The 15,000-nt window shown below is 40.7% G+C and overlaps 1 protein-coding gene and 1 long non-coding RNA gene across 2 annotated transcripts; both read right to left on the reverse strand.

Moving 5' to 3' along the window:
- Positions 1-1,007: 1,007 nt before the first annotated feature.
- LOC138024935 (glutamine synthetase-like) lies at positions 1,008-6,033 on the reverse strand. The gene is made up of 4 exons (XM_068872134.1): positions 5,513-6,033; positions 2,965-3,192; positions 2,468-2,634; positions 1,008-1,731 (listed from the first exon to the last, which is right to left on the reverse strand). Exons 1-4 carry the CDS (start codon positions 5,879-5,881, stop codon positions 1,404-1,406), a joined length of 1,092 nt encoding a protein of 363 aa, XP_068728235.1. The 5' UTR covers positions 5,882-6,033; the 3' UTR covers positions 1,008-1,403.
- A 993-nt stretch (positions 6,034-7,026) lies between these two features.
- Positions 7,027-11,067, reverse strand: LOC138024936 (uncharacterized). The gene is made up of 3 exons (XR_011127101.1): positions 11,031-11,067; positions 9,663-9,706; positions 7,027-9,349 (listed from the first exon to the last, which is right to left on the reverse strand). It is a non-coding gene; the product is annotated as an uncharacterized lncRNA (long non-coding RNA).
- Positions 11,068-15,000: the final 3,933 nt, after the last annotated feature.

Genomic DNA, 15,000 nt, shown 5'->3' on the forward strand with positions numbered 1-15,000 from the left:
TGCACTCTCAGCCAATCACAAGTCGAAATAATTTAAGCAAATAGAGGAAGCCAGCGACAAGCGCGGGAAAACCAGAATTGGTCTAAGTTTTGCAACTGATTACACGTTCGCTCAATAAGATGCGCATGCGACATTTATTCCGGTTTTACCCTCATTTTAAATATGCTCAACTTTTTGCCAAAACAACAGGGTGGACGCTTAATGGATCGTGCTTGGTGCTTGGTGCTTGGTGATACGTCCATTCGTGTCACGTGGTACGGCTTAGCTAGAGCCAAGTATACTAAAAACAAAATAATGACACAAGGCTGGCTGTGCTGCTGTGAAGAAAAATATATTGTTTTACCAATATTAATTTTAGTCAGGCACGCCCTGACTTTTTCAGGGAGTTAAAAAGGCATTCTTGCCGACTCTGTGTTAGTTGCTTAGTGATCATGGACCTTTTCTTCGCAATCAAAACAAAATTATCAATTTGACTTTCATAAGTCTGAGATCTCCTGTGATTGAAAGGACAATATTCCCTTTCTCTTCAGAGGGTTGTTTTAAAATAAAATCTGGGCTGAAACATTTAATTCGTTGTAGATGACGCTCAAATAAAGTCATTTAATTACAGGTGGCCATGGTGGCCTGTTGGTGATTTATCTGACTTTCTCAATCCTCTCTTTAACACCGTTCATGAGGATATTTGGAAAGTCAAGTGCAAAGTGCAAACTCGTTGCCAGGGTCTCTCTACTTCCTTCCCATGGAGCACTCCAAGGGAGCAGAAAAAAAGGTTGCATCAGGTGCCAATGTGGTAAATGAAATATGAAAGTTAATAACTCTTTTGTTACTGTTCCCTTAAGGACTTTTCAAGGCAAACGTAGGAAGAACCAAAAGAAATGGCCTCTTCAGAAATTTTTAAAATAACAATTAAGGCACAGACTCGAAACTCCGTGAACTTCTTGCCATTTATGGTGTTATAGTATGTTTGCCACAATGAAAAGCAATCATAATTGCTTAAACCTTCTTGATTTATTTGGTGAAACCACTTTATTATTAACGCCACTTTTTGTCCTAAATACATTTGATTCCTATTCTATTGAAAGTTTAGCAATAATATTATGATTGTTTGTAGTTTCAAAAGATTCCATGTATGATTGCAATATTACAGTGCAATTTCCAAACACTGTCTCACCTTTGGCCCATTTAATGTGTGAACATTACTTAAGATTACTGCAAACGGAGACGCAATTTCAGTTCCAGAGATATTTCTAATGCAGGGTGTTAACTGTGTTAAACTGCTCTTAACTACAGAGAAACATTAACTTAATTTAATGCACGAGAGGCAGGGAAAACCCACTAAATTAATGTCAAATAACCTTAAAGGATTCTTTGCAAAGACTGGCTTCTGCCTGTAAAGAAATAACTTAGTCTGTCTCATTTAGAATAGTTGTTCTTACAACAGCCTCTGTAACCCTGTAAGGATCGCAGTTGGAAGCGGGTCTCCTATCTTCTAAATACCCCTTGCCATCTTCCGCACACTGGCGAGGTATACGAACACTGGCTCCACGGTTAGCCACACCATGTGAGAACTTGTGGATGCTAGCCGTTTCATGATGTCCTGTCAAACGACGCTTGTTGTCTTCTCCCCCCTTTGGATCATACATGCTGATGTGAAATGAGTGACGGGTTGAGAGTTTCTCAATGGCACTGTAGATGTGCTGTATGCCACCTTCTTCACGCATAGGCAAAGTACTGTTGAGAGAAAAGTTACAGAGTTTTTATGTCCACATAGTAGGGAGCTTAAGGACACGCGTTTTTGAGATGCAGATGGCAACCGGAAGTGAACTGTTTTCCTTTTTATCTTGTCTTCACGCAATCACATTTACATTGCCAAGTATCTTTCTTCATTAGAGATGATCAGTAAAAAAATCTGGGAGACACGACTGTCCTGGAACGCAAAATTTTCTCTTCCGGTTGCTGTCTACGTCTCAAAATCGAGCTTGCTTAAGCTTCCTAGTGCTTGTACAGAGTAGGGCACAAGGATAGTAACAAGTGTTTGGTCTGCTGCCAAACAATGACTCGCACAGGTCCAAACAGACCATTTTCATTAATGGCAGATCCTTGCGTATCCATGATATCACAATATGCTTACTTTTGGAACAAACAATTAATTTGAATTGTGTGTCATAGAAAGGCTGGAAAGACTTTGATGGCATAAAACAAAATTAACTAATATTTACTGGTAATCTACCTTCCATTACTAAAGAGGTCTGCAGGATGAGTATTAAGTATTTACGAGTCAATGAGCCAATGAGTTAGTGCAGTTACCCTAACCCATAACATTTCAGAGAGTGCTGAGGCCTAATCACTGAAACGAGGGCTTAGGCTTAATCAATTAATTATTGCTATATTGACTGTGAGTCTCATTGACTCATAAAACAAGCATTCTCCTACAGGATACCGTGGGTTTGTGATTACATGTACTTACCTATAGTTTGTATGAGCGCCAGCTCCATTCCAATCTCCAGGCATAGGTTTGGGGTCAAAAGAGACCTTGAATCCAAAATCTTCAGTCACCCTGTGCAAGAGATATCTTGACATCCACAGCTGGTCACCCATGCTGATGCCTTCACATGGACCAACTTGGTATTCCCACTGGAAAAGACAATAACAATATTTAAGTCAACTGTGCAGTTTTTAATTAATTAATTTTAAAAATAATAATGATAATAATACAAGTGAATCTTCTATAAAGTCCAAAAACTCTCAGAAAAAGGAATTATATCAATCCAAGTAAAAATAAATCTATTTTAATAGAGAATGGCACTTAAATATCCCTTCAAAGAAAATTAAGAGGTTTTGCAAAACAAACCCAGGACACCAATGTCTTTTGTTTTTCTCACTTCTTAAATATTTATTTCAACTCATTGATAACAAGACTAGCAAAAATGTACACTGTAATACATAATAACTGTAATCCCCTACCTGCGCAGGCATAACTTCAGCATTTGTTCCTGCAATCTTTACTCCAGCATACAGGCAAGCACGGTAGTGAGCTTCCACGATATCACGTCCAAACACATTACCAGTACCCACAGCACAGTAATAGGGACCCTGTGGCCCAGGGAACCCACCCTTTGGCCAACCAAGAGGATGGCCATCTTTGTCAAGGAGTGTGTACTCTTGTTCAATTCCAAACCAAGGCTTAGCTTTCTGTAAAAAAAAAAAAAAAAGAATTCAAAGAACATTGCCACATTGGACAACAAATAGCAACAATGAGTTTTCCATTGAGGTTTTGTATTGTATATGCTAACAGATAATCTACAGTGGTTAAAAAAAGAAATCAGCTCTTCCCCCTCTAGGTAGACTTTCATACACTAGAATAAAATGGTGCAAGACAAAACAATTCAATTGTCATTCCAATTAGGAATTTCTGATTAGGTATTGATATATTTCCAATACAGCAAGTGAAAGACAAGCCAAACCTCTGGAATACCGATTCCCAGTAGCCATGTCTTTGAATTCAGCTTAAAATCAAGTAGCTTTTACTGTACGCACCTAAGCACAATAGATAAGGGAATAGTTTGCTGCACTCTTGCAATTTGGCAGGAAAATTTTTTACCACCCGCAAAATGCTATGTTGTTTCACTAGAGTAATTAATATTAATTTTGCTTTCCTTTCAAAAATGCAACAATCAAAGTAATAACAAAACATTAACATTATTTCTGTTTCAAGATAACAGTTGCTGTACCTTAATTCAAACCCCAACTCCATTAGGTTTTATAGACTATTACATAAGGGAGTTTAAAGTTCTTCAGGCTGGGAACTCACCGTTTTAATTACAGAGCAGTTAATAATTCTTAAGATATCACTTCAAACACCACTGAGTGTAACCTCTCTCGTCTCTGGAAAATTAGGCAATGTAACCCCACCCAAGGGAAAATCTAATTCCTTCCATGGGGAAGGTATGGCTATTTCCTGGAACTACACAATGAATACCACTTTTATCAGGACAAATTTTTCTTGCCCTTATTAAGATTTAAATTACTCTTTATTTCCATTCTTGCAATCAATATATCAGTTACTGTAGTTCTGCCTAAAACGAATTATTATTTTGGCCTGTTTGGGTAGATGGACATTGTATTGGAGAGTTTTGCGTATCCATGGAATTTCCATTTAAGTATCCCATGGGACTGTAGGGATATTTTATTCATCTTTGCACATTTTTGTAGATTAAAGGATCTTATTTATATTGGAAGAAAATGATGGTAATACTTCCGTTTAGTATTGTTCTTTTGTCTGAGATGCATTGTAACTCAATCTATTCCCTGATGCAAATTTAATTATGAAATGTTATCTTAGACATGCAAGGCCAGACAGGTCCGTAAGATGATGATACAGTAATAGGTAGTGACAAGCTTAAGAACACAAATGACAAAATGCCTTTTCTTTAAAATTAGGTAAAACAACTTTTTTTAATTATAACTCAAAATAACTACAGAGAACAATGCCTGAAGCAAATCAATTATTAGCTTTTGCAATCTACATACCCTGATGCAAATTATGAAATGTTATCTTAGACATGCAAGGCAGGTCCGTAAGATGCTGATACAGTAATAGCTAGTGACAAGCTTAAGAACACAAATGACAAACGCCTTTTCTTTAAAATTAGGTAAAACAACTCGTGGATATCCCGTGACAAGGTCAAGCAACTCACTCTCCCGTGAAACCACGGAAGATTTCCGACTCAAAATTCTCTTGCATTAATTTTTGAACACGTGGCTGGACCGCAAGAACCAAACCGACGCTGGCACCGAGATCAGTAAAAATAGGCAAAATCAAAACATGACCCAAAATTGTCACTGAAGAGTAAAGAAATGTCCGCTGGTTTCATTCATGGCTGAGAAATGTCATTTGATTTCGACCTTTCGGCTGAAAATCCAAGCGCAGACGAAAACGAATTAACACATATGCTAATTACGGAGGTCTACGCGCGCTTTCGCTTCACTTGTTCCTGCTATGTTTTCTTGGAACTCTGTTATATTCGTTTAAATCTGTTAAAACTTGTGACATCTGATTTCATCAAACGTACAAAACGCAAGTGCAAGGAAAACAGAAATTAAAGAGATTGCAATTATCCACATACATGTATTTCGCCGAGGTCAAGGTCCAAAACGAAATTTACACAATGATGTGAAGTTATAAATGTTGGATACCGGTAATTCCAGTAATCTGGTTAAAAGCTTTTTTTGACAGTTCACAGTGCAGAGGAAAACTACAAAGTGTGACATGGACGGCCCGTTTATACGCAAGCATTTAAGCTTATCTTATATTCACTTCGATTAAAAACCTCGACGGAAAGGGACGAGCGAGCTTGCACATGACTAGTAACTGGCGCCAAAAAACATTTCTTGCGAATTTGGAAACACAACGATTCGGTCAGCCGTAGATATTATTTATGTGCACTAAATTTCCATGCTTTCATTCATTCACCCACCGGCGAAGCAACGATTAACATTACATTTTACTAACCTTGACTACTTCTGTCTCCATAACCTGTGAACAAGATAGCCTGTAGTTCGCTACTCCGGGTTTGTGATCGAAGTTGTAAGTTTCGCAGAGGACAATTTTGTTCTTTCCACGTCGAAATGGATCCCTGAACAAAGCTCGGGGGTGTAAATAGACATCGCTGTTGAAACCCTCCGCTTGATAAGTACTAGATCCGTCGAAGTTCCACACGGGTAGATCTTCAGGAGCTAAGGGCTCAGATTCTACAGTCTTGGTTTTACAACGCATTGATTCGCCCGTGCCATCGATCCACACATACATTACTTGAACTCGCTCGCCTTGGTCGAGAGTCATGTACTTTTCAAGAAGTGGATTACTTTCCGTTGCTGTCATGTTTGCAGAAGTCTCCCAAAATCAGCGATATTCTGTAAGAAGGGATAAACTACGAGAAACGTCGTGGAAAATAACGAGGCAAGACGTCAACAGTTGCTCTGTTACCTTCAACCTTCACAAATTTACAACCGACACGAGGTAGTTCGATATTTTATATATGCCGGTCACGTGATTGACATCTGGCGCGAACATCATCCGGTCGACGGAAATTTACACACGGGCATATTTGTTTTCAGGGCAAAGGTCTTCTCTCCAAATGCACCAAAAACCGAAATTCGCTAAAAATGCTTTGAAAGTCATCATCATTTCATTCTTTCAATGCTGAAAAGATATGTAAATTAGAAATATGTGGCTTTTTGGGATGATAAAGAGATAAATCCGTTTGTTTTCAATGTCACGAAATGCGTGTTGCCGAATCGGGAGCGTGCATTTCACGTGGGGGATTTTACGTCAAATGGCGGTATTTATTTTTCAACTCGAAAGTTTTGAATTCTTACAAACAGGAAGAACCCCATGTAATAAAATTCCCGGAAAAAAAATGTCCTACACTTGTATGTCCAACCCCTTGCTTATAAAAACTACTGGAACAATCCCAAATTGTTGTAAATATATTATCTTTCTACGACCTGTCGACCTGCTTAAACTGGCCACAAGAAATAATTATAGAGTTGGCTGAGAAGCCGGGAATTTGCAAACAGGTTACAACTGAAAATGACATGACATTAAAACTCACGAGAGTGGACACTGCTTCTCGCTCTCTTGCAAGGCAGAACTAGAAAGTGAAGCTCGCGACGTACGCATAAATGCGCCGTTGTGCTTTCCAGGGGAGGCATGCATCCCGAAAGAGACTTGGGGTTCAGAAAGGAGTCTTTAATTATTTCTGAAGTGTCAGGGGCGTGGAGGGCCATGGACAGTCGTGTGTCCCTGCAATAAAGAAAGGAAAATCGGAAGCTGTACAACAGGGATCAAAATCGAGGGCGGCTCGATCATTTCTGAGAAAGGACTGCTAGCTATAATTGTAGTCCCAATGTCTAACAGTATCAAAAATAAAGAGCATGAAGATCTCACTTCCTCTGATGTAACCTTCCTCTCGAACCAGAGCTCAAGGCTCTCGAAACATGAACTTGCTTGTCCGTTCAGGAAGCTCATGCTGGAATTGGAAAGATATTGATAGGGATTTTAGGGGCGTGGCTACCCTTTTTGGCGGGTCAACGGGGAAGCGGGTAGTTCAAGGACTTTTCAAGAAACTAAAACGAGGATCGCCAAATGTGGCGACCTGGACCGATGCCCCAAACCCACTGGTCGTTGTCACAAAATATCTATCCTATTGCAATTTTGGCCCATCGTGACTTAACTCGTTTGTCACAAAGATGAATACAGGCAAATTACTACCTTACAATATACCAATGAGGTCGAAATTCGATGAATTACAGGAGTCCAGCGCTAGCTGTGTCAAACATGTTACCGGAAAACTACAAATATCTCTCTTTCAAGCAAAAGACAAGAAAGATTGAAATCTGTCCGAAAGAAATTGTCATAAATGCTCACGTCTGTTAACTGGCAAGAGTGATAAAAAAACTGCTTTTACTACAGGCTTGTTATTATTTATTACAGGCTTATCAGAATGCATGATTTATTGCAATATTATTACATTTATATTTATGTCATATTTATTTATCATTAATTTATTTAAGACACATACATTTTGAGGGATAGATTGTTAATTAATTCAACTGAAATTTTAGTCGATAGAGTATATTGTATTCAGTACACATATGTTATTCACCGGCCGGGAGGTCCGCATAAGGAAAAACTGTCGTGGTCTTGAGACCGAGGGCACAGTTTTTCCTTATAAGGACCGACCAAGGCCGGTGAATAACCTGTTTATTATTTTTTTTCCTAAGAGATGTGCTGGCTGGAAACCATTGCTGAAAGTTGGCCTGCGACGCTTATTATCAAGAGAGAAATATCGGGCAATGCCGCAATGATCAGTTGCATGATTCTGTTCACTGATAAGACTAGTATTAATTTGTAAAGCAACACCGTTTACTTTTAAACACATTTAAAAGGCTTCAAAAAATCTGTTTTTGGCCTAATGCCGGCTTATCACACAAGCTCACGCAACCAGGGCTAGGATTCCGCTCAGGTCCCAGAGCCAAACAGATTGCAGGATTCGCAGAATTCCACCCGCTAGCTCACGCAATGAGAAAAAAATAAAAGTAATATGACTTCAGCTGCCTCCCTTTCATTTAGCTTAAAGTAACAATATGAAACATTCTCGTAGGCCCAGGGGCATGCATAGTCAGTCACGGGACAGAACGAGAAAATCACAGGCAAACGGATCCGGGACTGGCTTTGAAGAGTGCACTCCCAATTTTTACCGGTAATTTTCTGGTACCGTCCCGAACGACTGCTCGTGGATCTCCAAGGATGCGTATTCGTTGGCAAGTCCGAGCGACCTAAGGCCGGCTTATTACTCTTTCAGAAGCAGGACTTTTTTGTATACGCAAAGCAAATAAAGAAATGATATATCTTTGATTGTTTTCAAAAGATTTCTGATATGAAGGTGCATGTATGTCTGAACGCACTTCCTGTGTAGTCGACATGGGACGTGACCCGCGTAATCCTTTTACGACGATTCTCCCGAATTCGCTTAATCACGTTTACAGGACAGGAAGGGTTACGTTAGCAGGCGTGGCGGTTTAACAAAATGACCTGTGTTTAGCAACTCATACTTCAAAATGTCAACCTCATGCGTCACAACCTGATTATCAACAATAAAGGCAAATTCTGTGGTTGGCAAAATTAAATACCAAACGAATTGTTTATTAACAGTGAATAGGGAGGGCATATGCTTACAAACATTGCTTTTGTTATTCAAGTGTGCCAACCACAGAGACAAAAGAGCCATTGTTGCGACAGCCAATGAGGCTTTGGTTGGTTCGTTGATGACGACAGGTGACGTCAACGATGTCTTCGTGTACGATAAAGTATCCTTGCATGTACGTGAATCGACAGGCTTCTATACTGGACATCGAAGTATGAAAATTCTCTTTTTGGAGCAAACGACTTCAATATTTGCTTCAACATCCGTTCGAAAATGGTGAACAGCTAACATGTTGAATGAGTTTAAACTTTGCTTCAAAAACCATGCAACATTTCTTTTGTTGTTGCGAATGTTGTCGGGTACTTACGCGCGTGCGCACTAACCGTTCTCTCAGTCCGTACAACCCATATCCTCCACCTTGAATTTAACTGATATACACCGTGATTCAGAGCAAATTAGCCATCGTGTATATCACTGAGCCACGTACCAAATTGCTACGTAGACAGGAGATCGTGTGCTCAAGTCCTCACCACACCAACTAATTTTGGGTCGAGGAGAAAGTGACGTCTTTCCTTTGACCATGCAGGTCACTCGGATGTCACGGAGAATGGCAATACACTCTTATTCTTTGGCCATTTCAACTTGAGTAAAAACAACAAACAAACTGCAGTTATAAACATAACGAGATAACGCATGTTGTGAAACTTTTTATGAACTTAACGTTTCGTATGCTCCAACATACATCTTCAGAAGTAACGGTTACCTAAAGTACAATTGAATTTAAACATGAAGACTAATACCAAATAAGGAAAGTAATGACAATGAAAATAAACAGACCTAGTTAAATCTGCTTGAAAAAATATAAATGGCTAGTAGAGGAGAGTTTCTCACTGCCAACATTTTCATTAAGCGTTATGTTTATAACCGCAGTTTGTTTGTTATGGTAATACACACCATGAAACTGTAGAACGCGGAACCGCGGAACCGACTTGCGGAACCTAGAAAATGACTGTTGTTAGTGAAACTGCCATTCGAAGTATAAGGTTGGCAATGGTAAATTTACAAAAATTTGGTTTTATCAACGGAGTTGATAATGTAAATTGGCCACCGTACAGAGATTCTAAAAGCTGACGTTTCGAGCGTTAGCCCTTCGTCAGAGCGAATCGAGGGATTATGGGTTACGTGTAGTTTTTATAGTAGAGTAGGAGCTACGCTATTGGTGGTAACATGGCAACGTGAAAAATAGGAATATATTAGTTAAATGAAAAGCGTTCGTTAATACCGTGAGGATTAAGGGTGCCGATATGAAAGATGAATTTTTGTTCCTGATTCTTGGGGCTTTCCGTCGTACCTAGATGTAGGGAAAGGCCGCAGATAGCCATGTGTTTTTTGGAGTGGTAAGGGAGATTAAAATGACGAGCGAGTGGCTTAGATGCATCTTTGTCATCCTTCTCAACCTCGCGAAGGTGTTCGCGGAATCCGTCACCTAGTCGTCTACCTGTCTCACCAATGTATAATTTATTGCATAACGTACAGGTTATGCAATAAAGGACATTTGCGGAGGTACATGTGAAACGATCGGTGATCTTAACAGATCGCTTAGGTCCCGATATCTTGCTAGTGTTAACAATGAAAAGACAAGTTTTGCATCGTGAGCGCGCGCATTTTAAATTGCCGGGTTGCTCGTTAGTTTTGAGCGCGCTTCTAACTAAAAAGTTGCCTACGTTTTTGTCTCGTTTGAATGAAATAAGTGGAGGTTGCGAAAAGATTCTACCAGTCTCGGGATCATTTAGGTAGACGACTAGGTGACCGATTCCGCGGACACCTTCGCGATGTTGAGAAGAATGACAAGGATGCATCTAAGCCGTCACAAGTCATTTTAATCGCCCTAACCACTCCAAAAAACACATGGCTATCTGCGGCCTTTCCCTACATCTAGGTACGACGGAAAGCCGCAAGAATCTGGAACAAAAATTCATCTTTCAAATTGGCACCCTTAATCCTCACGGTATTAACGAACGCTTTTCATTTAACTAATATATTCCTATTTTTCACGTTGCCATGTTACCACCAATAGCGTAGCTCCTACTCTACTATAAAAACTACACGTAACCCATAATCCCTCGATTCGCTCTGACGAGGGCTAACGCTCGAAACGTCAGCTTTTAGAATCTCTGTACGGTGGCCAATTTACATTATCGACTCCGTTGATAAAACCAAATTTTTGTAAACTACTTCCCCACCGACGCAGCACCACAGTTTCTTTAGAAACTAACCCTTCTTCATTCAATGGTAAATTTACATTGGTATTTGCTTGCGAACCTTCTCACAGCCACACTGCTCCTAAAGACGAAGTACAGTGGGTAGTGAAAAGGTACTTTGGTCTCGTGGCACTGAATAACAACAGATATAGCACGGTATCATCCTTTGTGCAACGGTGGTTTAAATCCAGGCCGAAGGTTCACTTCCCACACTACGTAGTCAGAGTTTTTCTCCTTCACCGTGTGGGCTCAGTCTGTCCGTACTTGGGCTAATGATCAGCACCTAGTGTCGAAGGTTGAGTAATTTTATGAGTGGATCAATCACTACACAAAGCGTAAAATATACTCCTAGTAGCTAAGTGGGGTGGCCCTTAAGTACAGAGAGACTACGGTTGCTTAGACTTTCGAAAAGTCCTTCGTCTAGATACGCGCGGAACGAAGGACTTTTCATACTTGATTGGCGCCAATTTAGCGACCCAAAAACGGGTCGCTGAGCTAGGCCAATCAGAGTAGTCCTCGTGGACCCCAGGGGATAGAGTTGTCAATCAAAATTTGCCACACGCAGTGAAGCGTGATTTTCAAACATGCTACTAAGGCTACCGGATATTCCAAATTACGCGACCATCAGAGGAAAATAATTGAAGAATATCTGTCTTGCATAGATCTGTTTGTGTCTTCTCCAACCGGAGCTGGGAAAAGTCTGACCTTTGAACTAGTCCCGTACGCTTTTGGTCGTTCACTTGGAGCAGGTGGCAATGCTATCGTCTTCGTAATTCTTCCACTGATTTCACTCACGAAAGATTTGGTCTCTAGCCGGTCGCTATTTAGGAGACAACACATTTACACATGTAAAATCTTAAGTATAAACGGGTGTCTGGAAGTCCCGAGGCGATTATCAACGACTATCAACACATTTTTTGTCGAATGGAACAAAAAATTTTAAAATGCATGTGTATTCATCGACGAGAGTCATTGCATCGCTAAAGATGTATATTTTAATACCGGACTAGTACTTATCATAAAACTGAATCGTACCTGATAACTTACATCAGTGAAATAAAATGACTTTCTAGACGATTCAAAGCTTTCCCATACATTCTAATCTTTCGAATATATTAGTCTTTCGTTTCTATCAGCACAAATCACGGCACAAGTGTTGGTCCAGAAAATACCACTGGAGATCTCTTTTCCAAGCGGCGACTCGAGATTGAAAAAAAGCTTTCGTTTTATTTCATCTTTGTTTCGGATACCTTTAGCACAAAGTTAACAAATTTCCTCTTTCGATTTCGTAGAAACAAACATGTTGGACTGTTTCCGTCGGATGGCGCCATCAAGTTCAGGGCTTGCGAATGACGTCATTAGGGAACTTAAGCAACGACGACGGCCACGGCAACGAGAACGTCATCTCAAAATATAAATTCGCGTTATTGTAATCGTTTCGTTACTATTTCAACTTTTTTAATATGACGGGGGTGTGGTAGTTCCTCAAAAATGACGCTATACAATACAATACAATACATACTTAATTGACCGCTCCCCATAGGGGCTTTTCAGGGCCAATGAAACAATCAACGAAACAACAGAACACAACAACAACAACTGTTAAGAATCCCAACTGGCCGGAGGCAAACCAGTTGGCTATTTACAAGTGCAGCTGGGAAGTTGAACCAGGGACTACCAGGATCAAATTCGACGAGTGGTCAGAGCGGGTCTTGAACCCGGGATCTCCGGATCTCAAGGCAAGCGCCCTAACCACTGGACCACACTGCCTCCTCTTAGTAGGAACGCTCGTAGGAACGGCGTAGGAACGGCGCTCAATTAAGGGCAGAAAATGAAAATTTATCCTCAAGTAATGACGTTGTCCATAAAACCTCAAATTTGGCTATTTCACGTTGTAGTTTTGCTGACGACGGCAAAGAAATGGACAAAAATGAAAAACGCACGTGCAGGGCGTGCAAAGCTATTGTTTTTGCCTACTAAATATGCAAATTTGTGACGTTCTCGTTGCCGTCGCCGTTGTCGTTGCTTAAGTTCCCTATTGTTTTGGCGCGAGACGCAAATGAAAACTTTGCAAGCGAGACAAGTCGACCTCACGCGACTTCGTCGCTCGCTCATTCACTTCGCGTACGAAAAATCACTTCTGGGGTTATCGTGAGGTCGACTTGTGGCAAGTCTAACGGTTGCTAAGAAAGCTTTTTAGTCAAGAGACCTACATACAAAAAGATTGCATGGATGGGTCTTTGAAGTAACTTTTTTAAATGGAAATTTGGCGTCATTTCAATCAGAAGGCGCATGCGTAACTAGTCCCAGCCCTCTGCGCCGTTCGTTTCGGTGGAAAACAGGTCAAAGCTCTCAGGAAACGAAAGGAAAAAGCGGGGTTTTCACCGGATAGGAACCTTCGCATCGGTTTTCATAAACTGTAGAATGGAATTTCAATTTGGACAAAAAATGGAACTGATATTTTGAAAAGTGTACCAAAGGAGGGCCTTCAAACGTCGTAATTTTGTTGAGAAATATATATTTTTAAAAATCCATGCTACAGATTTTGTGTTGGAATGTTCTTATTCCTGCTAGCAGAAGTCTCTTTTTTTTTTTTGCGTTCGCTGGGCTGACGAGTTCGGGAAAAGAGACATCTGCCATGGGTCTAAACTCCCTGTATTGAGCATGCGTGGCAGTTACTATTCGACAGACTTTAAGATGGTCCCTCCTTTTAAATTTTGGCCAAGATTTCGGTGGCGACTTTACTAAGATGTGCTTAGAGTGTGCATATTCACGGTTACGTGGGCAAATATAGAAATCTTTGTACAATTAAACAAAAAAGTTGGCGGGTCTAAAGCACAGGTCACATTCCACAGGTCATAGTCGTTGTAGGCTATTGGTTTACCTTTTTGAAAGTAACCCAAAACCTTCAATTTGGCTAACCCTAGGCCTATGGTTGGTTTTTAGGCATAGGGTTAGCCAAATAGACTATTTTCGAATTCTCACGGCTGGACTGGATCTAGCATGAAATGAAGGTCAATGCGGGCAAATCTTTTCGAATGCCAATTAATTTGCCCGCATTAGCCTCCATTTCATGCTAGATCCAGTCCAATTGTTAGAATACGAAACTGGCCTATTGACTCAGAGGGTTAGGGTTACTTTCTAGAAGGTAAAACAATGACTTGCAACGAGTGACCTGGGGAATTTGAGCTGTGTTTTAGACCCACCGAGAGAAAATGTTGGATATCGACTTATCCACCGGAACTTTGAACCGACAACTGGGGACAAATAGATTTCCTTGGAATTTTAGCGCTACAAAGTCCTGTTTGATAGTTGATACAAGTTGGCGAGGCAACGACGTTGACAACAATTTATTTTAAACTTAAGGTAATCATGATAAAGACAGACTTTTCATTACGGTATGCTTTAGACAGAGAAGTCGGTGGCTGGGCACCCGAGATAAGTTTAAGAATGATCTAAGAAGCTTAACCTGGTCGACTGAGTGCCCATATGGTTTAGGGGCCGACATATATCTCTCCCTCAATGCCGTACCGGGAGGCGAGATCGGTAGCAGAAAGCCGCGAAGAGCCAACTGCTTCCAAAAGCGACCGCATGGGCCAAAATCCCGGGATGACTCGTTTGGTACGACGCTCCAGCGCCACGTCTGGAGGTACCGCGTTTTGCTCTCTTGTTGAAAAATCCCCTCGGCGCATGCGTACATGTTCTGGCATACCGAAAAACAGATGCTGGTTCAGTTACAAGGAATTGACATTTCAGTTGATTCCACAGGCATAAACGTAACGTAAGAACCGTGCGTGTCTGGTCTTATCAAGCCAGAGGTGAGAGATGGTTTGATGCAGAGTGGGACGCCTAAAATGCTTTGTTGTAAACATGGCGTTTCACGAGTGAAGTTGTCTGTGGCTCTGGCATTTCTGTGGACGAATTGCAGAACATACAGATCAAATTATCCAGATGAGTGCGAGGATCACTTCTGCCTTACGTTTATATAGAGCGAGTTTCAATCGAGTGCCGTAAAACCAAAACCAAAGAAA

Source organism: Montipora capricornis, chromosome 11 (assembly GCF_036669925.1).
Source record: "Montipora capricornis isolate CH-2021 chromosome 11, ASM3666992v2, whole genome shotgun sequence".
Taxonomy (NCBI): Eukaryota; Metazoa; Cnidaria; class Anthozoa; order Scleractinia; family Acroporidae; genus Montipora; species Montipora capricornis.